The sequence below is a fragment of the Pteropus medius genome, unplaced genomic scaffold (genome assembly GCF_902729225.1).
Source record: "Pteropus medius unplaced genomic scaffold, Ma_sr-lr_union100, whole genome shotgun sequence".
Lineage (NCBI taxonomy): Eukaryota > Metazoa > Chordata > Mammalia > Chiroptera > Pteropodidae > Pteropus > Pteropus medius.
The window spans coordinates 148,349-167,713 of record NW_024355526.1 but is presented as its reverse complement, the minus strand read 5'-3'; the positions used below and the strand labels follow the sequence as shown (position 1 = coordinate 167,713).

Sequence of the window (19,365 nt, the reverse complement as noted above, 5' to 3'; positions counted from 1 at the left end):
ACCAGAGTCCCAGTGGACCACGGGGTGGGAGAGAGCGATGCGACCCTGGTTGGTTTCCTGCTAGAGGGGACCGGGTCCTCAGCCAGAGATGGGAGGGGCTTGGAGGGAGGCGGAGCGTCAGCCCCCGAAGACCTGGACTCCCGGGCTTGGGCTCCCACCGCAGAGGGGAAGGGACATTCTGGTGAAAAGGAGAGCGGATGGAGCCAGGGCAGTAAGGACTGAGCAAGGCACCAAGGCACCTGGCTCCGCCTTCGAGACTGCCTCCCCCGCCCCGTGCCTCAGTTTCCCCACCTGGAGGAACGGGGTCGCTGTAGCACTTCCCAGATGTGCCCGGGAGAGTATAAGGAAATCTCTAGAAAGGCTTTCGGTGAGCACCAGCCGGAGAGGAGCGGGCCCTCGTGGTGATTTCGCCCACCCTGAGGATGTCCTTTCCCGGGGGCGGGGACAGGGTCCTCTGCCGGGGCCGCCCGCCGCCCCCCAGCTTCCTGGGGCAGAGGCCCAGGCCCAGCGCAGCCCTGGCTGCAGGGAGCAGGCGCTGAGCACAGTCGCGGGGGGCCGAAGGGCCCTCGGCTGGGGCGAACCCAAGGTGTCCACCTCCCGCGGGGCCCCAAAGGCTTCCGCTGAGTCCGCGCCCTTCGGGGTGACGAGCTCCGTGGGGCGTCGGCGCCGGGGCAGGGACCGGGACGCCACTCCGCTGGGGGCACCGGAGGTCGGGGGTAGGGGGGCGTCAGGTAGTCTGGGGCGAGCCTTCGGGGACGCGGGGACGTGTGACCGCGCCCGTGAGGCCGGCGTCCGCGCGCGGGGCGCGGGTGGGGTGTGGGCGCTGTGCCCCGGCAGACGGGGCTGGAACGGGCGCGCCGCCTCGCCGGTGTCTACCGAGGAGGCCCCGCTAGCCGGGGGCCCTGGGGACCCCGTTTTCCTCTCCCGGCCCTCGGCATCTGCCCCGCGCCCGGCTGTCACGTCTCCCGGTCGGAATCGCGACCTCGAGCCTCGGGCCGCCTGGGGTCTGCCTGGCGGGAAGAGGGGGCCGGAAGGGACACCCTGCCCTGCCGCTGAGCTGGGTGGGCGCGCAAGGCCCTGGGCCTCGGGCAGCTGCCCCGGGGGAGCCAGTGCCCAGGGAGAGGAGGTCTGGAGCCTCCTTGATGAGTAACTTGGGGAATCCCTGAGTAGGGACTCAAGTTCCACTCCGCCCAGAGAGTGTCCTTGGATCCGCGGGAAAGAATTCAAGACCGAGGCCGAGTTAAAGGCAAAGGAACATTTATCAGAGAAGGACTAACCTCCCCACACAGAGCGTGGCCTCCCCTCGGGATCCATCTGTAGCTCTGCTGCCTCCTCCCTGTATTACCCCCGCTTAGAGACTTTATTCCGTTATTCTCAAGGGGACGTTTGGGGACGAAGATCTGTCTGCTGTAACTTCTTCAGAGCTGAGCTCGGGCCGCAGTCCCTGCCGGTGGGAACCAAGATCTCTGCACGAAGTTTGTTCTAAGGGCCCCAGAGGCAGAGGTAAGGGGTTGACTGGGTCAGTGGAAGCCGCTGGAAGCCTTGCACGACCATCATCTTTATGTGGGGAGGGAGAACCCTGGAAGACGCAAGATTAGAGCGACAAGGGCCAGAAAGGAATAGACGTGAGGTAGTTAGCAGGAGTCCCAGGACGCGAAGGAGCCAAGTGACACTTGGTAGGTCCCCTTTAATGGAGTCCCATGCAGCGTGGGCAGGGGGTCATTTTACAGCAAAGGAAATTGTGCTGTTAACTCAGAGTGAGAGATTAATAGGATGGTGTTTTTTGTTTTTCTTTTTTTAGGCAAAGCAACTCTTGGTTGACCTCACGGATCGGGAGGACCTTGTCAGCTTACAATCCCTTATTTATTTTTTACGCCTACATCACCTGGTCTTCCTAGGTGGTCTCCCATCCAGGTACTAACCAGGCCCGACCCTGCTTAGCTTCTGAGATCGGACGGATCAGGCTTGTTCAGGGTGGCGTGGCCGTAGATTCTTTCTTAGTGTTTTTCTCCCTACACATCAGTGGTGACAGGTGTCAAGATCATATCCTTGGTGCTTTTGTTTGCATTCATCCAGTGTCTTTGTGAACCTTTCGATTGTGAGCCTGTCTGTATCACATCCTCTTAAAGTGTGTTTCTTACATTCATTCCTGAGTTCAGTCTTGCTTTGTGATCCAGTTTGAAACTTTCTTTAATAAGGAAGTTGAACAGATTTTCAGTTCTAGCTACGATATGTTTACTCTCAGTTCGGTGAAGTTATTTGGGTGTTTTTCTTGTTTTCACAGCTTTGAAAGGCCTTTTACTGCGTGGGGGTTTTTTGTGTTTTGTTTTGTTTTGTTTGTTTTTGATAACTTGAAAGATTTGGATTTTAATCCAGTGGAAAATGTTTATAGCCACAATTTCACGGAGTACATTTCATCTCCTATTTACTTAAGCAACATATATATTAACTCGTTGGGAGTTACGATCAGAATAATTTCCCCCTCTCTACTTTCCCTTTCTTCCCTTATTTATTGACTTTATTATGCTGCTACATATTTACTGTGAATAAACGTATGCCTCTGTTACTTGGCTTTCCGTTTTTATACGATACCATTTATTCCTATCTATAAAGATGAAGAAATCCCTTGTTTTAACATCTCCCATTTGCTCTCCCAGTTGTGAGAATTATATTATTCTGTTGACCTTCTGGAACGATGGTCTTGGCCTCATGTCTGACTTGGTCCTGTGCTTAAGTAGGGTCCCGTTAACACTAATCTTTTGGTTATCCTTTGCCCACTTAACATGTGGCTGCTGAGGCTTGTCCTCGAGTGGCTTCTTCAAGAAGGGTTCGTGGGATCGATATTCCTGAGTTGTGTGTTCAGAATGACCGGTTTGTTGTCTTAAACTCGAATGAGAGTTTGGCTCCGTGGAACGTTCTCGGGCACACTCGCTTTTGCCGGAGCCTTGGTGGCGGCATCCCCAGTCGCTTCTGAGGTTGGACATTACTATGCGGAAGCACGATGCCAGATTTTTGTCCCTTACACATAATTTGGAATTTTCGCATAGCTGTCTAAGGATTACTTCTGATTGTGAAGCCCAGCACACCTCACCAGGATAGATATGTGTGGGACATTCGGGGTGAATTTTCTCCTGGGACTGTGGATATTCATTCTGGAGAGTCGTGTATTTAATTCCTACCAAGGTTTCTTGGATTTTGTTTTTAAGTATTTTTTTTTTTTTCTATTCCTAAATTTCTGTTTTCTTCTTTGGGGACTTGAATTGTGTATGTCTTGTTTGTCTTTCTTTCGTAGCTATCCTCTCTAAATGTTTTAAAGTCTTATTCCATTTCCTTGTTTTTGTGTGTTTTTTTCTTTGTCCCATAATGATTTTTAGCAGTTTATTCTTTCATATGCTGCTTCTAATGTTGTGATTTCTCGTCCTTCTGCTCTCGATGTCTAACTTACATTTTCAGTCCTTCTGTCGACTACCTCCTCTGTAAGCTTGTTTTTCTGCTTTGGATTTTGTAGTAGAGAGGTGATGGCTTCTTTTTTTTAATGCATGGAGACATATTTGAAAAAGTTCCATCTGTTCTGTGGCTGGCAAAAAAAAATATTTCGGCATGGGTTCATTCGCCACGTTTTGACTTGTTCTTCTTTTTACTGTGGTAATCGTTGCGTAGGTCCCATGCTAATTCCTATTCTGAAGCTGATTCATGAATGAGGCATTTCCTGGCACGGATATTTGACAGCGTCACTGTGAGAGGGAAAAGTTGGTATTTCAGGGCAACGGGCATTTCCCCAGCTGTCCCGAGAGAAAAAGAAGCTGTAGGAATGTTCCCAGTATGATGCCCTGCTCGCCCCAGCCCCAGCGCAACTTCGGCGGGGTGGATTCCCATATATAATTGCCTTTTTTCTTTTTGCCCCTTCTTTTGGATTTCCGACATAGATCACATCAACTGCGGTTTGATTTCTTCCTTCCCAATCTGGATGCCCCTTATTTTTCTTGTCTTATTACATGTCCTAGGACTTCTAGTGCGGTGTTGAAAAGCAGTGATGGGAAACATTCTGCCCTTCTTCCTGATCTTGGCAGGAACTTTTTCTCTCGTCGTCGTGTGTAGGTTCTCGGTAAACGTTCATCACCCAGTTGAAGTTCTGTTTTTATTAGCTGAGTCACCTAGTGATCAGTCTTTTACTTTTATTAAAAGGTACTCATGTAATGCAACGTAACACGACCTGTCATGACTGGTACAGGAAAAACCTGGGATTTATAATCCGGCCGGATTTTAGCTGAGGGTATTAGCAATCCAGTTAGTGTGAAGGAACGGGACCCTGGACATATTGGCACACACCTACGGATCACCTTATCTCGAGATGTGGTCCCAAGACAAATGTCTTTTGAAGGCAGAATTTTGAGGCCAGCTGAACACCGTAAAATGGGAAGGCCTGAGAAACTCAAGGACTGCAGGGTGGGGTGGCTCCTTTAAGTTCTGGGTAAATGCACCCAAATGCTTGTCTGCTCTCCCTGCACACCAGCTACGACAAAGCGGGGGCCACAGCAGCACTCGAGCTGGAGGGGTGTTTCCTGGCCGAGTCTTTAGGGCAATGCCCAAGCTGACACGTGAGTGGGTGAACACCCACCGGGCCTGTCGAGAGGCTCCTCTGCCATTTTCACAGGTTACGCTCTCAACTGTCCTGACAGAAAATAATTTGGGAGAAATTGCTGGGGGCAGGGTGGTGGGACAACAGAATGCTAGGACAGAGCTGCAGGTCAACCAGACGGTAGGAAACCGTGCTACACGATTCGGCCCCTTCCTACCGTATATCCAAGAATACGCACGCACGCACGCACGCAGCCGGGAAGGCTGTAAAATGCTTTCCGCACCACTTTAGCTGTGTCCCACAAATTTTAATCCACAGCATTTTCATTATCTTTCAGTCCTAAATACTCTGTAACATCCATTAAGAATTGTTCTGACTCGTAAGTAATTTAGAATTGTGCTGTTCAACTTCCAAATGTAACATTTTAACGATTACCTCTTAAATTTTAAATCGTGCTATGGCCAGATAATGTACTTTGTATGATGCCGATCTCTCGAGATGTCAGACTTGTTTTATGGAGGAGCAGGTGGTTGGTTTTTATCACCCTTCTGTGCTAGAAATGCGTATGCTGTTTCAGACACACATTGCGTCCGTGAGATCAAGCTCGCAAACGTCATCAAACCTTCCATATCTACAAGTCGGATAACGCAGCCACGCCAACTTCCTTGTGGTCACAATTTGTTTCTTAACTGGAGTTTACTCAAGAGTTTTATTAACAGCTTTATTGAAATATAATCCACATACCGTAAGTTTTATCACCTTGCATTCATTTCGGTCGCCTGTAGGCTCGGGCCCCATCCTGCCACCTCACTCATCTTCCCTTCTCCCCCGCTGGTCATAGTTTTGCTTTCTCTCCTGCCTCCTGGGTTGATCCGACCCCACCCAGGCCACTTTTCTCTTCCTCTTAGTTTAGTATGTACAGTTTCTACCTTCAGTGGTCACCTTAGAATTGTTAGTGTGTATGTCTCACTCCGATCTTAATTTTCACTCCTCTTACAAATAAACTTAGGATCCCTAGATCCTAATGACGCCTGAGGTTGGCAACACCTCCCGGCGACCCGAGCCTGTCAGCTCCACCTTCGGCTGCAGCTACAGAGGCTGGATTTTCGTCCCTTCTGAGTGAGTTTCGGACAGCGTCAGTCACCAAGGTCGCTCCCTTCCTGCTGCTGTGAACATGGGAGGGGAGGAAGGGGCCAGGTCCCCACGCCCTCCACACTGCCCCGCCCTCGCCCGTCTGTCACTTGCAAACTCCCCGGGAGCTTGTGGACTCGCAAGGCTGGAGCCCAGGTCTGGTTCACCCTCTGGGGACTGAAGGACGTGGGCCTCTTCTCAACATTCTCCTTTGCACGGGTGACCCACGCCCCCTCAACGAGCCCGCGTGTGATGGCGCGCCCCGCACCCGGGGGAGCCTGAGCGCATAGACCGTGGGGTGCCCGGCGTCACACGCCTTGGAGGCTCCCCTCTGGCCTCCCGTGGACGTGCAGCCAGGGGCCGGGGAGCGGTGCGGCCACCCGGCCGCGGCCCTCACGCCAGGCCGGCCCGCTGCAGGTCCTGGGGCAGGATCCGGCCCTTCCTGCGGGCCTTCTCCCGGCGCCGCTCGGCCTTCGCCACCTTCTTCCTGCGCAGGTTCTGGCGCCGCTGGTCCTGCCGCCGCTGCATCTTGTCCACCACGTGGGCCGTGCGCTTCTCCCACCGGCGCTGCCGCTGCGCGCGCCGCTTCTCCTTGCGCTGCAGGGCCGCCTGCAGCAGGTGCTGGTCGTCGCGGACCTTCACGCCCTCGGCCTTGTACAGCGCGTCGGTCCACCGCATCTTGGCCTCCAGCTCCCGGGCCTGCCCCGCGTCCCGCTCCCGCAGCTGCTCCAGCCGGCTCTGCCGCGCCTGCAGCCGCTCCAGCAGCTGCCGGTAGTTCCTGCCCGTCAGCGGCGTCAGGTTCCCCTTGAGCTTCTGCCGCTTCTCCCTGCGGCGCTGCGCGCGGCTGGCCGGCGGCTCGGCGCTCACCTCCACCTGGGGGAGGTGGCCGTCAGCACCGCGCACGCGCTCGCGCCAGCCCCGCCCCCGGGCCCGCCCCCGGCGCCGGCCCCGCCCCACCTTGTTGAAGAGCAGCCCCGGCTGTGGCCCCGCGTCGGGGCCGGGTGCCTTGGACGGCGGCGGCGGGGGCGGCGGCGGCGTGGCCTCCGCGGCCTTGGCCGCCTTCTCCTTGGCTCTCAGCTCCTTCCGCTTCCTCTTCCTCCGGTCCCGCTCCTGCTTCCGCCGCCGCCTTTTCTCCAAGGCGGCGGGAGACAGCTCCTCGGTGCCGCCCTGGGGGCAGAAAGCGGGGTTCAGTCCCGAGGCCCTGGGGCGCCCAGCACGTGGGCTCAGGGCCGGAAGGCACGAGAGGACGCCCCTGCGCAGGACAGGGGCCCCACTGGGTTCAGCGTTCCACTCGGACATGACCTACCACAAAATGCGAGCGACCCCGAAGGGACTAGCGGACCCTCAAGTCAGAACCACGTTTCTGGTGCACAGGCACCGAGCATATGTCAGGGCACTCCGCAAACACGGTTTCACTAAATCTCCCCCATGAGCCACTCCAGGGGACGCTGTCCCCCACTTTAGACTCCAGGGGCAGGTGGCTTAGGCAAGGCCACCACCCAGAACTGGGCGTTGGTCGAACCACTCAGTGCTTGTGCAGAGCGCGGCACTATGATGTGGTGACAGTGACCAAGTCTGCTTCACTAACAGCCTTCCTCACCCGGGGCCAAGCGGAGGGCCCAGGCCAGCCTGCCCTAGATCTGCACTCCGGGAAAGCGGGCCCAAGCCTGGGTTACCCCTTAGGAACCGGCCGCCGGGGCCCGCCCAGACTGCTGCAGGATGCGGGGGGGCTGTCCCCACACAGCAAGAGGCCTGGTGGAAATCCCCAGGGAAAGGGCGGTGGTGGCCGGGTTGGAGGGGGGCCAACGCCATTCAGCAGAACAAGCGGAGGCCGACTCAGGTGTCAGCGTATGCTGTGGCTGTCATGTCAGGCGGGTCACCTCATCCCAGGCCCTTACTCCACAGGGCTGTCGTGACACTGAGATGGACAGAAGTGTCACCCGGTGTGCTGTTCAACAAAGGTGGCTTCCCAGAGGAAGGAGGCTGAGCCTCTCCTAGGCCAGCAAAGGGTGGGCGACTCTGGGATGAGGCTCCCAAGATGAGAACGACACCTGCTCTCTCACAGGACAGAGCTGCCGGGCGCTGGCAGGACCCACTGGGGCAGGAGCAGTGGCCCAGGCCCCTCCCGTCTGCCCATCTCACAGAAACGCTGGCCAGGCCCACGATGGCCGGCAGAGTGGGACAACCACCGCAGCAAACGGCGCTCCGGCACCCCGAGGTCGCCCCCACCTACCTGGCCCCGGGCCTCCTGGATCTTCTCGTGCAGGCGCTGCCGCAGCACGTCCAGGGCAAAGAGGGAGTCGGGCTCTGTGGCCAGCCCACCTGCAAGGAAGGAGTCGGAGGACTGGAAGGGGGCTGCCTCCCCCACCTTACCGTCCCCTCCCCAGGCCCAGCTTCAAGGCCTGAGTCTCCTGCACTGCCCTCCCCCTGGTGGCCATGGGTGGATCTCCACAGCAGTTCCAATAAATGCCACTCCGCCCCTTCAACCCGGATTGGTCCCCAGGACACCCTCCAGCACAGGACATCCTCGCGTCCTTGTGCGTCATGAGAAAGCGCTCGGACAGGTCAAGCCGCACCAGCTTCCCTCTTCAGCTTCACTGCCCGTGGTCCCCCTGAACAAGTCAGCTCTCACGACTCCCTCTCAGAAGCTTGAGGGCAGTGACGCCCTCCAAGCCAAGCTGCTCTAGGTCCTCACAGCCTTGCCCCTTGCCAGATCCCTGTCACCACCCGGCCTGGAACCGCCGTGCACTTCCTGGGATCCCAGCCACCCACAGCGCCCCTGTGACCTGCCCCCTGAAGCTCACCCTTTGGGACATCTCCCATTATCCCACCGTGCCTAGCGGTATGTTTTCTTACGACCAGAGAGGACCACGTTTGCATGGATCCCCGCCGGCCCTGCCCAGCATCCCAGAGCTCCACACCTGTGGGGCCCCCCGTGGAGCCGGAGGCCTCCTCGTCCTTCGCTGCGGCTGGCTTTCCGGCTCTGGAAGCTGCCAGAGACTTCTCCCCCAGGGTCTGGGCCCTGGGCTCCGCAGCCTTCTCCTCCCGCTCACGGGATTTCTTCTGTGGTCTCTTCCTCTTCTTTTTGGGGGGTCTGGCAGTTTCTGAGCCTTGAGTTTTGCCAGCTGAAATACAAAATGAGAAAGAGCTATTGTCCCAATTTCTGTGACCCATTCAACAGACCTTGTAAAGGCTTTGATCCCAGAGGGATGCTGAAGGAAAGCGAATTCGAATGGAGGGTCTGGAGACCCGTATCCACAGAGCTCAGAACCACAAACTGCCCAGGGAAAGCAGACTGGCCACGCACGTCAAAACCCTGAGAAACAGCCACACGCTTGACCCAGCCGTCGGCTGTGAGAATTCATCCCGAATACGCACAAAGATTTGGCCTCGGAATGTTCACCACGACGCTGTTGGAAAAAAAACAACTAGGAAAACCTGAATCTCCATCTACGGGGACAAATTCTGGCACCGCTATATGACCCGCTATGTAGCCATCAAAATTAATGACACAAGCTTTCATTTTAAGAACCGGAGAAAACGTTTACATTTTAAATGGAAAATATGGTACGAATTACTTTAATAAACAAATTATTACTCATAGAAAAATGACTAGAAATACACAGCCCTAAATTGTAACTGATCGATGAGAAAACTCACTTTTTCTAACCTCCTCTAACGAGCGCGTTTTCCTTGTATAGAGTCGCTTTTCCTCTGCCAGGTCCGTGCCAACCCGCTGCTCTCCCCCCCTCCTGGCTCAGGCATGCTGACGACCCAGCTCCCCGCAGGCCAGTGAGCCTGTTTCGCCTGCGGTGCACCCACTTCCCGCAGGTAGCCTGTCACCCCTGCCAGGTCAACCCGCGCCGCGGGAGCCATCTTCTGCCTTCCTCGTCTACACAATGCGCATCCCACAAGGTCACTTCCTCCGAACCCCGGCTGTACTTCCTGCCCGCTGGGCGGATGGCGTGGAAGCCCTCGGACCCCCAGGCTGATGTCCCCGACAAGCAGGGAAACACCGGTGGCTTTAAACATCACATATTTCTTCCTAGTATTTTGCGTGCTTGTCTCACGCGTCCACCCGAGGCTCTTCGGGATGCGGTATCGGGGAGACACAGGCTCCGCAGCGGCAGGCAATGGGGGCGCCCCCTTCCGAAGCCCCCCCAGTACGGGCCCCGGGCTGCGCTTTACCCGACTTGCGCCTCTGCGGCTCCGGGCTGGGCTGGGCGCAGATCCTCCTGGCCAGGCCCTGCAGGTAGGCGTCCTTGGCGAGCAGAGAGGCCATGGCCGGAGGCCCGGGGGGCGGCCGGGGCCCACTCGGGGTCCTGCTGGGGGAGGCGGCCGGGGCGCAGGAGCGAGGCGCGCGCACACCCCAGGTCCCCGAGCCGCGCTTGCCGGAAGCACCACGTGCGCATGCGCCGCGCCAGGCTCCACCCGCCGGGGGCGGGGCGCGGGGCGGGGCGGGCGCGAGGCATTGTGGGCCGCGGGCGGCCGCGGGGGTCGGTGCGTGCGGCCTGTGGGGCCCCCGACCCCCGGCTGGAGGCTGGGGCGGCGCTGATGACCCACAGTGCCCCGTACACACGAGGCTCTCAATGACTAGGGGCGACAGGATTAGGCCAGCAGGAATTCGGTGCTTCCGGGGCGCAGACCCCAAGCGGAAGCGGGCGAGCCCCGGGGCTCCAAGCGGTGAGGACGTCGAAAGGCCCTTTGAAAAGGCTGCTAATAGGATCCGTTTGAAGCATTAAGAATTTACCTTTCTCCCCTGCCCTCTGCCGGGAGGTGATGTCTGTGGGCGAGGATGACGTCTTCCCGCGCTGTGCAGTCACGATCCGCTGTGTGATCTCGGCAGCACGCTCATTACACCAGGCACGTGGCCTTTCTGGAACCGTCGGTTTTGACCATCAGGGACTGGGACACGACAAGTGACAGGGATGGGTCCTCTTGCAGTAGGACTCCAGCCCACGCCACAAGTGTAGGGGGAGCTGACCTGCGTCTCCATCCCCAGGGCGGCCTTGGAGGCTTTGCTGAGGTCTTCACTGGGCGGGGCAGTAGATGTCACCAGAGATGCCCCACGCCAGGGAGGGAAAACAGTTGCGTTCTGCATGTAGATCTTGATTATGGGCCCTCCTAATGTTAAGTGACCTTTCTGTGCCGAGGTGTCGAGGTTCGAACAGCCCATCCTCCCTTTCTCCCCAAACCCTGTCTGCACGTGGCTTTGGGGACCCCAGACAGCAGGCCTGCCTCCTCCGCCCGGCTTCTCTGGGTCTCCAAACCACTTCCTTTCCGCCGACTCCCCCTGCTCAGTGGTCCCTTTGGGGTTCGTGGCTTGACTGTGAGGACTCCCCTGAACGCCAGACCCACATCTGAGCACCCAACGCGCATCTGCACCTGCTGCGTACAGAGCGAGTATCCCACCTCCTGTCCCGCCTTCCCGCCTGTCAGGGTGGCTCTGCTCCCGGCCCTGTGAGGACACCCTGAGGCCACCCTGACTCAGTCCCCACATCTAATCTTGAGCGAATCCTGTTGGCTCTTCCTTCAAACGTATCCGAGACTCTACTCGACCTATTCTGACCATCCTGATCCTGTTCTAGATTTTAAAACACCATTGGAAATGATAACTAAGCGCGATGCAAAAGTAAAAGCAGGTGTAAAAAGACATTTGGGGAAGTTAAAACGTTACACTAGCTGATATCATGGGACTCATTTGGGGGGCGACGCTGGCATTGTGCCACGAAGAGTGTTGCTTTTCTTAGCGGGGGCCACAAGTATTTAGGAGTGTCACATGGTCTGCAGCTGACGTTCAGATGAATTTATAGGCGCAAGAACAAACTGCAGGACAGGGGCTGCACGCTGTCCTATGTGCCACCTGTGTAACGTCTCCAGGGGTTTGAACATCCTCCCAGCGAAAAGCTTGGGATCAAAAGGCAATAAAGACCAGGGTTTAGCCACGCGCGGAGGCCCCTGGGGATCTTGACAGGTGCAGTGTGGCCAGGTGTGAAGCCGCCGCACGAGGCAGCCGGTGAGACTCCCGAGCCGAGAGCCCGTGTCCCCGGGCCCTGCCGCCAGGGGTGCAGGCTGCGGAGGACGAGGCGGCAGGGAGCTGCTTTACTTTAAAAGAAACAGCTTCGTTTCCCAGCGAGGACAGTGGCACTAGCCCGGGAGGGTGGAAGTGATGAGGCGGGTGCTCATTTCTCAGGTGTTTAGAAAGACAACCCAGACCCCACCACTCCGCGCGGCACTCGCCTCCCCCACACGTGCTTCCGCTGTCCTTAGTGGTCAAGTCACTTCTGGAATTAAACTGTTTCAGGAAGGGATGGCCACCCATCCCATCAATAGGGAAAACGTCCCCAGCCCGCCCCAGACGCCAGGGCAGGAGCCAGGGCTGGGGCCCAGGCAGCCACCTCTCTGGTGCCTCTGCGTGGCCCTGGGGGTCTCTGGGACCTAAGATGGGTGTCAGCTTGCGTCCCTCCCTGTCTGAGGCTGGATTGTGGGCTGTCACCTCCATACACCGGGACGATGGTGACCCTCATGAGGAGATAAAGCACACTGGTGTTACGGGGGAGGGTCGAAGCCCCGGCTCTTCTGCTGTGAGTGTCCCCACTTTCTCAGGGAACCCCGGCAGTGGCGCTGGCCTACTGTTCCATCTAGATTGAGTCCCGATGTCTGCCACTTCGCTTCCCAGCTCCGCGGCCGTGGGTACAACGCTTCAACCCCTTCCCGACACGTGCCACTGCTCCCTGAAATGCATGTGACAAAAGCACCGACTTGGGGTGCGGTGACAACTAGAACGGACCAGATGTACAGGTGCACAGGAAGGGCGGTTTTTCATTCACCAAATAGCAAAGGACCAGGTCCCGGGCAGTCCTAGGCGACGGGAACACAACCATGACCCCAGACTGACCGAGTCCCCACTTGCCCAGAGCCCCCATGGGAGGAGGCTGACCTGGAACCCCAGGCTGTCCAGGAGCTGTGACTCCCACAGCCGCTGGGAGATCACCGGTGATCCCGGCCCAATCAGGTCCGAGCGAGAAAGAACCAGCCAACGCCAAGGGCGGCTCTGTTTTTATTTGACAGTCTCGCTGCAGAAAAACAGCCGGAACGTGTACACGGACGCCCTGCCGGCCTGTGCGCGACCAGCGGCACCCCAGCCCTGCAGCGCCCCTCGGGGCGACGCGGCGTGGTGGCCATGCACGGGGTGCCTGGCTGAAGGGCTAGCACCGCCCACTCAGAGCACCCCCCATTTTAAACGGCAGGCTCAGGTCATGTCCCCGGACATCGGGCGCCCGCCCTGCCCCGCTGTGAGGTCCTCGGCTGGGCGAAGCGCCCTAGACACCTCTCTCACCAGCCGGCCGGGAAGGCAGCGACCAGACGTGACTCGGGAAGACTGGGCCACCCTGGCAAGGGCCGGGGGAGCTACTTTCCCCCGACACCCCTGGGTGGGCTGTGCCGAGGAGGTGCCCAAGGAGGCCACAGTGGCTCCCCAAGTGGAAACCAAGGCTGAGAGGAGGGAGGCTGGGCGGCCGGAAGGAGGCCCTGGATTTTGTTCCTAAGGCCCTGGGCTGGGGCGCGGGAGGCTCAGGGAGCCCTGGATTTTGTTCCTAAGGCCCTGGGCTGGGGCGCGGGAGGCTCAGGGAGCCCTGGATTTTGTTCCTAAGGCCCTGGGCTGGGGCGCGGGAGGCTCAGGGGTGCTCCGTGGGGCCAGGGCCGCTGGCGTGGGAGTGGGCAGGGGCTGCAGCCTGCAGGGGGCCAGCGCTGGGCTCCGGGGACGCCAGCAGAGGGGCCGAGCGGCCATCAGCGGCGTCTGTGTCGAGGTCCAGCCTCCAGTAAGCTTCGCACAGAGGCAGATCATTAGCTTCGCAAAGACTGGAGCTTTTCCACCACCAGAAACCCAGGGAGACAGGAGCAGGCAGAGTGGAAGCCGGCGGAGGGGAAAGCGAGACAGAGCAGAGTTAAGAAAACGGGCCGCGCCCCAAGCCGCCCCTCCCCGCTCTCCGCTGGGCTGGCCTGGCTGAGCGCGAGGTGCGTGGGGGGCCCTCGTGCTTCAGGGGCCTTCAGCATCCTAACGTGGGGAGCCTTCCAGGACCAGCAATGCAGGTCTGTGTGACCTCGGCAGCTCCCTCCACTCGTCCACTGCGTGTCGTCCTGACTGTCACGTGGCTGTCCTGCTCCTGCAGCCACCCGCACCCCGGCTCCAGCTGCTCACTCTCCTCCTGCAGGGAGCTGCCGGTGTCACCGGCAGTGGCACCCAGCGTGCACAGCTCCACGTGGTCTCTCTGTGGTCCCCATGCTTTACGAGGACCCTGAAGGCAGGCACCCTGTCTCATTCCTGGGTCTGCCCCTGGTGTCCCACCCCGTACCACTGCACCAGCTGTGCGACCTCAAACCGGCCCCTCAGGGCCCCGCGTCTAACACGGCTGCTGGAGGACTTGGGGTGCGGGAGCGGAGCGCGGCTCGCGAAGGTTTCCGAGGCGGGCTCTGCAGCGGGACGGACCCTCACTTCCTCGCTGGCTCCCCCACGACGTCCCGCACCCTGCCTTGCTCCTCGTTCCCTCCCTGTTCCCCTCCTCGCTCCGGGCAGTGCTTAGTCTCAGAAACCATCCTGGGCTCAGAGCAGCGGCCCCCGAACAGCAGAGGGCGAGAGGCAGAGAAAGAGCAAGTGACAAGCGGAAAGCATGCGGGCAAGCGCGGAGACGGGCCGAGGGGCCGAGGGGCCGCGGAGGGTGGAGGGCGGGCTCAGCGCGGGGGACTCGGATGGGGCGCACGCTGAGTCACACGCTGCGGGGACGAGCAGGACGAGCGCACGGCCCACAGGCCCTGACTCAGCTGAGCCCTGGCCACTTACAGGCGCTACGGACGAGGGAGGAACTCGGCCTCCTGAGGCACCAGGGACAATGGCCCAAAGCCCCTCTGGGTGACCCAGAGACTGACGGGTCAGAACGCGCGTGGGAAGCCCGGAGCTCAGGCTCCCTGCGTTGCCCCTCAGCCCTGCTGAGTGACTCTGGGCAGGTCCCCTCCTCTCCGCCCTTGACCTCAGGAGGCAGGGCTGAATTGCCGTCCTGTAGCCGCTTAGCCCAGAGGCCCGGCCCTTGGACATGACGGGGACAAACATGAGGATGTGAAGGAATTCTGCAAAACCAGCAGGGCTGTGAGCCACGTCCCCAGAGGGGTCTGAAACCCCCACTCAGGACCCGTTTCTTACGGCCTGGTGTGTTAGGAGGTGTCGCCACAGGTCTGCTGAGCTGATGGGTATCAGGGACCGGGGGGCCCCAGGATGCTCTGGGGAAGTCCAGAATGGCTCCAACTGGGCAGTGACACACTGTCCCTTCCCACAGAGGCCAAGAGGGGCAGGGACCATGAGGGGTGGCACTGAATCTAAGGCCGGGAAACCAAGCCCCAGACCACAGGCCATGCTGGCTCTGGGCATCTGTGGCCTCAGGATTTAAAACCTACACCGGACACAAGAAGGACAGGTTTGTCCAGGCGAGGGCAGAAGGGGGTGCGACCTCCTTGTCTGCTGGACCGACTCTTGGTTTCCCAAGCTAACGGGGATGGAGGGGTGAGGCCTCCCAGCCTCCGGCCTCAGTTTCCCCATGTGAATTACACTCGGGTTTCTCGGGTCCCTGTAGCTCAAACGACCGCAGAGGCCCCACGAGGGCCGGGCTGACGAGTCTTGCCCATTGCTGTGGCCCCGGGCCTGGCCAGGGCCTGCCATGCAGGAGGGCTCTGGCTCCGTGGATGGGCTGAGCTGACGGGGAAGCAGGGGCCCCCTACCCGGGCCTGGCTTCCAAGGCCATCTCTGCTTAGGCTGTCTCTCTTGCTCCCCAGGCCCCCTCCCCGCTGTGGGGTTCGGTGATGCCCACAGGGAACGGCCTCCCTGGGCATCCCTGGTGTCCTGGGCCGCCAAGAGGAGCTAGTCCAGCCTTGTTTAAATATTGACTAAAAAGCTAAAGGGAGCAGACAGGTTCAAAAAGAGGCGGTCGGGACCCCAGGCAGGAACGCTGGCTCGGGCCTCCCTCCTCCAGGCGAGGACCCCACCCCGTGAAGTCCTGTGGTTTTCACCTCGACTGCCCGGCCCGGTGCACGGTGTACATTGTCTGCCGATCAAACGCTCTGACCGTGAGCTCTGCTCGGACACCGGGCGCCGGGCTCCGCTGCCGAGACCAGGCAGGGTCTGGAAACACGGGGCCTTCGCGGCTGCGGGGCCAGCCGCGCCGCGCCTGCTGGCGGGCCCAGGTCCGCAGGGCCGGCCCTATTTGTACCTGGACGAGTAATACTCCTCCTCCAGCTCGTAGAGGTCGATGGAGACCTCGTCTCGCAGGGCGATGAGCTTCCGGTCGCATTCCTCCTGCAGGGCACGGAGCTGCTGGTTGCGCTGGTCGATGGCCTCGTTCACCGACGGGAAGTCGTTGAGGATGAGGAACTGCTTGAGGTCGGACACCAGCTTCATCAGGGACTCTCCGGCTCGGACCTGTGGCAGTCAGAACGGGACAGGCAGGTGAGAGCGTGACAGAGCCCTGCCTCCATGTGCCTGATGCCAGCCAAGCAAAGCCCTCAGTTTCCTCATCTGCAAAGTGCAGCTTCACAGGGTCACTGTCAGACATAAGAGACAGAGCTAGAAGGCCAGTTACCAGAGGACAGGGTCCCCGGCACCCTCTTCACCTGCATGAGACGCTTCCGCGGCAGCCCCCGGAGATGGCAGGTGCCATCGGCTCCCCTGTCCCTACCCTCTCTTGGCCCCTGGCTTCTGACCCGCTGCCACGGACCTCCAATCACACAAATTGTGCAACCACACATTCTGCTTCTCGAAACCTCCAAGCCCAGGGAGAAAGCCACCATTCCGTTAACCTGCCCTGCCCTTCCTTGGGGGCGGCGTGCCTGCCAGCTGGGCAGGTCCCTCTGGGACCTTCTCCTATGGGTGTTCGTCCACAGACACACACCTCTGGAAACACTGGGGAGATGTGCTTGTTCTGTGATATCAGAAGGGACCAACATCCCATTTCATTCAGCAATTTGCTTTTGCCTTCGTGATGCATCTTGGAGAACTTTCTCATCAGCAAGAAAGGGCCGACCTCTTTCCAAGCACTGCATAGCACTCTACAGCAGGGGACCTAACTCCCCGGGGAACAGACAGCCACCGGTCCAAAGCCTGCCAGGAACCCGGCTGCACAGCAGGGGGTGAGCGGCGGGCAGGCGGCAAAGCTCCATCTGCATCTGCAGCCGCTCCCCAGAGCCAGCATCACCGCCTCAGCTCCGCCTCAGATCGTCAGGCGTTAGATTCTCATGGAAACGCCGGTCCTTGGTGCCAAAAAGGTGGGGGACCACTGCTCTACAGGACGGATGTGGCCAGCTATCTGCCCACCCCTCACACGCTGCCATGAACAGCCCTCCTCTTGAGGAGAGTCTCCTGAGAAGCGGTTTGCCCACCACCCAGAAAACCCCAGTGGGAACCCCAAGGCGCTGGAGCCCGGGCCGGGCCCTCCACCTGGTGACTCACGATGTTGGCGGCTCGCACGTGCATCTCGTAATTGTCCTGCTCACCCTGAGTGGCTCTGGACACCTGTGTCTCATCCTCAATCTGAGAGTAAACAAGAAAGCCTGGCATCAGCAGGTGCCCGGCCCACAGGTAGCAGCACACCCACCCCCGCACCCCGCCTGTCTTTCTACGGTGGGTGCTGCTACCCAGACCTCAGACAACAGTCAGCTTCCCTCCCTCGTTCTGCTTTGTCAGGATAGATGGACGCCTACTTACTCCTGGGCCAGGTGCACGAAAGCCTTGGTCCAGTCTCTTTGGGGTGTGGAGTGTCACTACCTTGGGCGCTCAGAAAACTGAGTGGATGAGTAAAAGGATGATGTGTTAAGTGACTATTTACTGAGCACTTCCTGGGTGCCAGGCACCGTGTTAAGCCCTTGACCATCGTTATCTCACAAGATTCTCAGAAACCTGGACAGCCCAGTTTACAGGTGAGAAAGACCAGAGAGCATGCCAGGTGTGTCTCGGGTAGTAAATGCAGTAGTCCTTCCTGACCTTCCTTGTCTGAGGTCCAGGCTATTAATCCACCTGGACAGGGCTTCCCCAAGGGCCTTGCACAGGCTGGGGTCAGGGCCAGGCTTCCTGGGTTCAAATCCTGGCTCTGCCAGTTATTAGCAGAATGATCTTGGGCAAGTTACTAAATCTGGTGAGCCTCGGTTTCCTCTGAAAATGGAGAGGACGGTGGTACCTGCTTCACAGGGTCTTGTGAAGGTTAAATGGGACAGGACACAAATAGCCCTCCCAGCACCGCCCGATGTGTAGTGAAAGCTAATCGGATGCCAGCTGTCATCATCATCCTTCCTGCTCAAACAAGCCTTCCGCGTCTGCAGTGGTCCTGCGAATCTCCAGGCCCCGCGACCCCAGCGCTGACTGTCCTGCCCACCTGTGGGGCCTTCCCCAGCTCCTCTCCCTGACCGCACTCACTCGCAATAGCTATGATGTCCGGGTCCCCGTCAGGCCCCGCGGTAACCACTTTACACAGAGAGACTCATCCAATCAGCGCAAGGCCCCTCTGATGCAGGGGAAACCGAGGCGCCGAGCCAGCGAGTCCCCATCCAAACCCATGGCTAGTAAGTGGTGCGTGATGTTGAACCTGGCGATTTGACTAGAGTGCCCTCCAGCGGCCTCACCAGGACCTGCAATTAGCCGGTTTCTTTCATCGACCCCTCTGCTGCTCTCCAAAATGTTCTCCCCAGGGAAACAAGGGCCTCGCCTGGGTGTTCCCTGCTGCGGTATCGCCACCACCTGGCACACAGCACTCGTCACACTGTTGACCAGAGCAGGGCAGTCACTCAGTTCATACAGTCGGCACTCTACGCGCCGCCCCTTCCCTTGGTCCCTGGACGGGCAGGGGACCTGCCGGCCCCACCCACCTTGGTGGTCTTGATGATCTCGGCGAAGTTGTCCATGATGGACTTGACATCATCCTTGAGCCGCTTGTTGTAAGACTGCAGCAGCGTCTCCTTGCTCTGCGGCAGGGCTCTCTGCTGGGCCATGGCGGGGCCTCTGGCAGGCAGTGGGCGGCGGCCTGGGGCTAACGGTCAGCACCTGCGGCGCGGAGCCTGGTGTGAGCCGAGTCCGGGCCAGCCGCCCACCCTCCGTGCCCCACCTCGGCAGAACGCGCAGATCTGCAGGGATTCCCTCTCGGCCGAGCGAACTCGTCCGAGCCATTCGCGCACAGGTGCGCCGCGGGGGTCTCACGCCCTCTCCGCGGGCGAGCTCATCCTAGAGCCCGCAAGCCCCGATTCCTCCCAGGCCAGGCCCACGGACGTCCGCGAGAGGCCCGCAGGTCCCCACCCGCCCCACTCCTGCACCCGACAGGTCCTTGCGACTCTTCCCGCTCCACGCGGCGCCTGCGGCGCCGCCTCCCGAGGCCCCCGCCCTCCCCGCGCCCCGCCGCGCGGCCCGACGGCCCAACTCGCGGCCTTTGAGCCATTCTGGGGTCGATCACAGGGCCACCCGCCCCGCCGTCCCGATGCCCACACCTGCTCGGCACAGCCCGAGCCCGGCGGACTCGTGGCCCGGGCGGGATCGGGGGTGGCGTACGGAGTCCCGGGGAAGGAGCGGCTCCCCGCCGGCCGGCCACGGTCTCCACGCCCCTTCCGGCCTCACAGACCCGCCTCGCGCT

At 59.6% G+C, this 19,365-nt stretch overlaps 2 protein-coding genes and 1 pseudogene across 3 annotated transcripts; all 3 read right to left on the bottom strand.

Moving 5' to 3' along the window:
• Positions 1-1,873: 1,873 nt before the first annotated feature.
• On the bottom strand, positions 1,874-1,991 carry LOC120599856 (uncharacterized; annotated as a pseudogene).
• Positions 1,992-5,256: 3,265 nt separating this feature from the next.
• On the bottom strand, positions 5,257-10,127 carry SURF6 (surfeit 6). Its single transcript, XM_039858820.1, has 5 exons — positions 9,899-10,127; positions 8,632-8,835; positions 7,944-8,032; positions 6,668-6,877; positions 5,257-6,583 (listed from the first exon to the last, which is right to left on the bottom strand). Exons 1-5 carry the CDS (start codon positions 9,990-9,992, stop codon positions 6,104-6,106), a joined length of 1,077 nt encoding a protein of 358 aa, XP_039714754.1. The 5' UTR covers positions 9,993-10,127; the 3' UTR covers positions 5,257-6,103.
• Positions 10,128-12,754: 2,627 nt separating this feature from the next.
• MED22 (mediator complex subunit 22) lies at positions 12,755-19,332 on the bottom strand. 2 transcript variants are annotated; one of them, XM_039858860.1, is made up of 6 exons: positions 19,223-19,332; positions 18,611-18,785; positions 17,202-17,282; positions 15,967-16,175; positions 13,393-13,576; positions 12,755-13,288 (listed from the first exon to the last, which is right to left on the bottom strand). In XM_039858860.1, the coding sequence occupies exons 2-6, from the start codon at positions 18,731-18,733 to the stop codon at positions 13,283-13,285; spliced, it is 603 nt and encodes a 200-aa protein (XP_039714794.1). In that variant the 5' UTR covers positions 18,734-18,785; positions 19,223-19,332; the 3' UTR covers positions 12,755-13,282. The 2 variants fall into 2 exon arrangements, with proteins under 2 accessions (XP_039714794.1, XP_039714793.1); XM_039858859.1 differs by having other exon boundaries at positions 12,755-13,253; positions 13,358-13,576; positions 19,223-19,331.
• Positions 19,333-19,365: the final 33 nt, after the last annotated feature.

What these genes read in the sequence shown, in the direction of transcription:
- SURF6 (XM_039858820.1), bottom strand. Translation starts at nt 9,992, where the DNA reads ATGGCCTCTCTGCTCGCCAAGGACGCCTACCTGCAGGGCCTGGCCAGG. An exon ending in CTCCACGGGGGGCCCCACAG is followed by an intron (nt 8,033 to 8,631) that starts GTGTGGAGCTCT and finishes CCTTCCTTGCAG; the next exon opens with GTGGGCTGGCCACAGAGCCC. An exon ending in TCCAGGAGGCCCGGGGCCAG is followed by an intron (nt 6,878 to 7,943) that starts GTAGGTGGGGGC and finishes TTCTGCCCCCAG; the next exon opens with GGCGGCACCGAGGAGCTGTC.
- MED22 (XM_039858860.1), bottom strand. Translation starts at nt 18,733, where the DNA reads ATGGCCCAGCAGAGAGCCCTGCCGCAGAGCAAGGAGACGCTGCTGCAG. An exon ending in AGATCATCAAGACCACCAAG is followed by an intron (nt 17,283 to 18,610) that starts GTGGGTGGGGCC and finishes GTTTACTCTCAG; the next exon opens with ATTGAGGATGAGACACAGGT. An exon ending in ACGTGCGAGCCGCCAACATC is followed by an intron (nt 16,176 to 17,201) that starts GTGAGTCACCAG and finishes TGACTGCCACAG; the next exon opens with GTCCGAGCCGGAGAGTCCCT.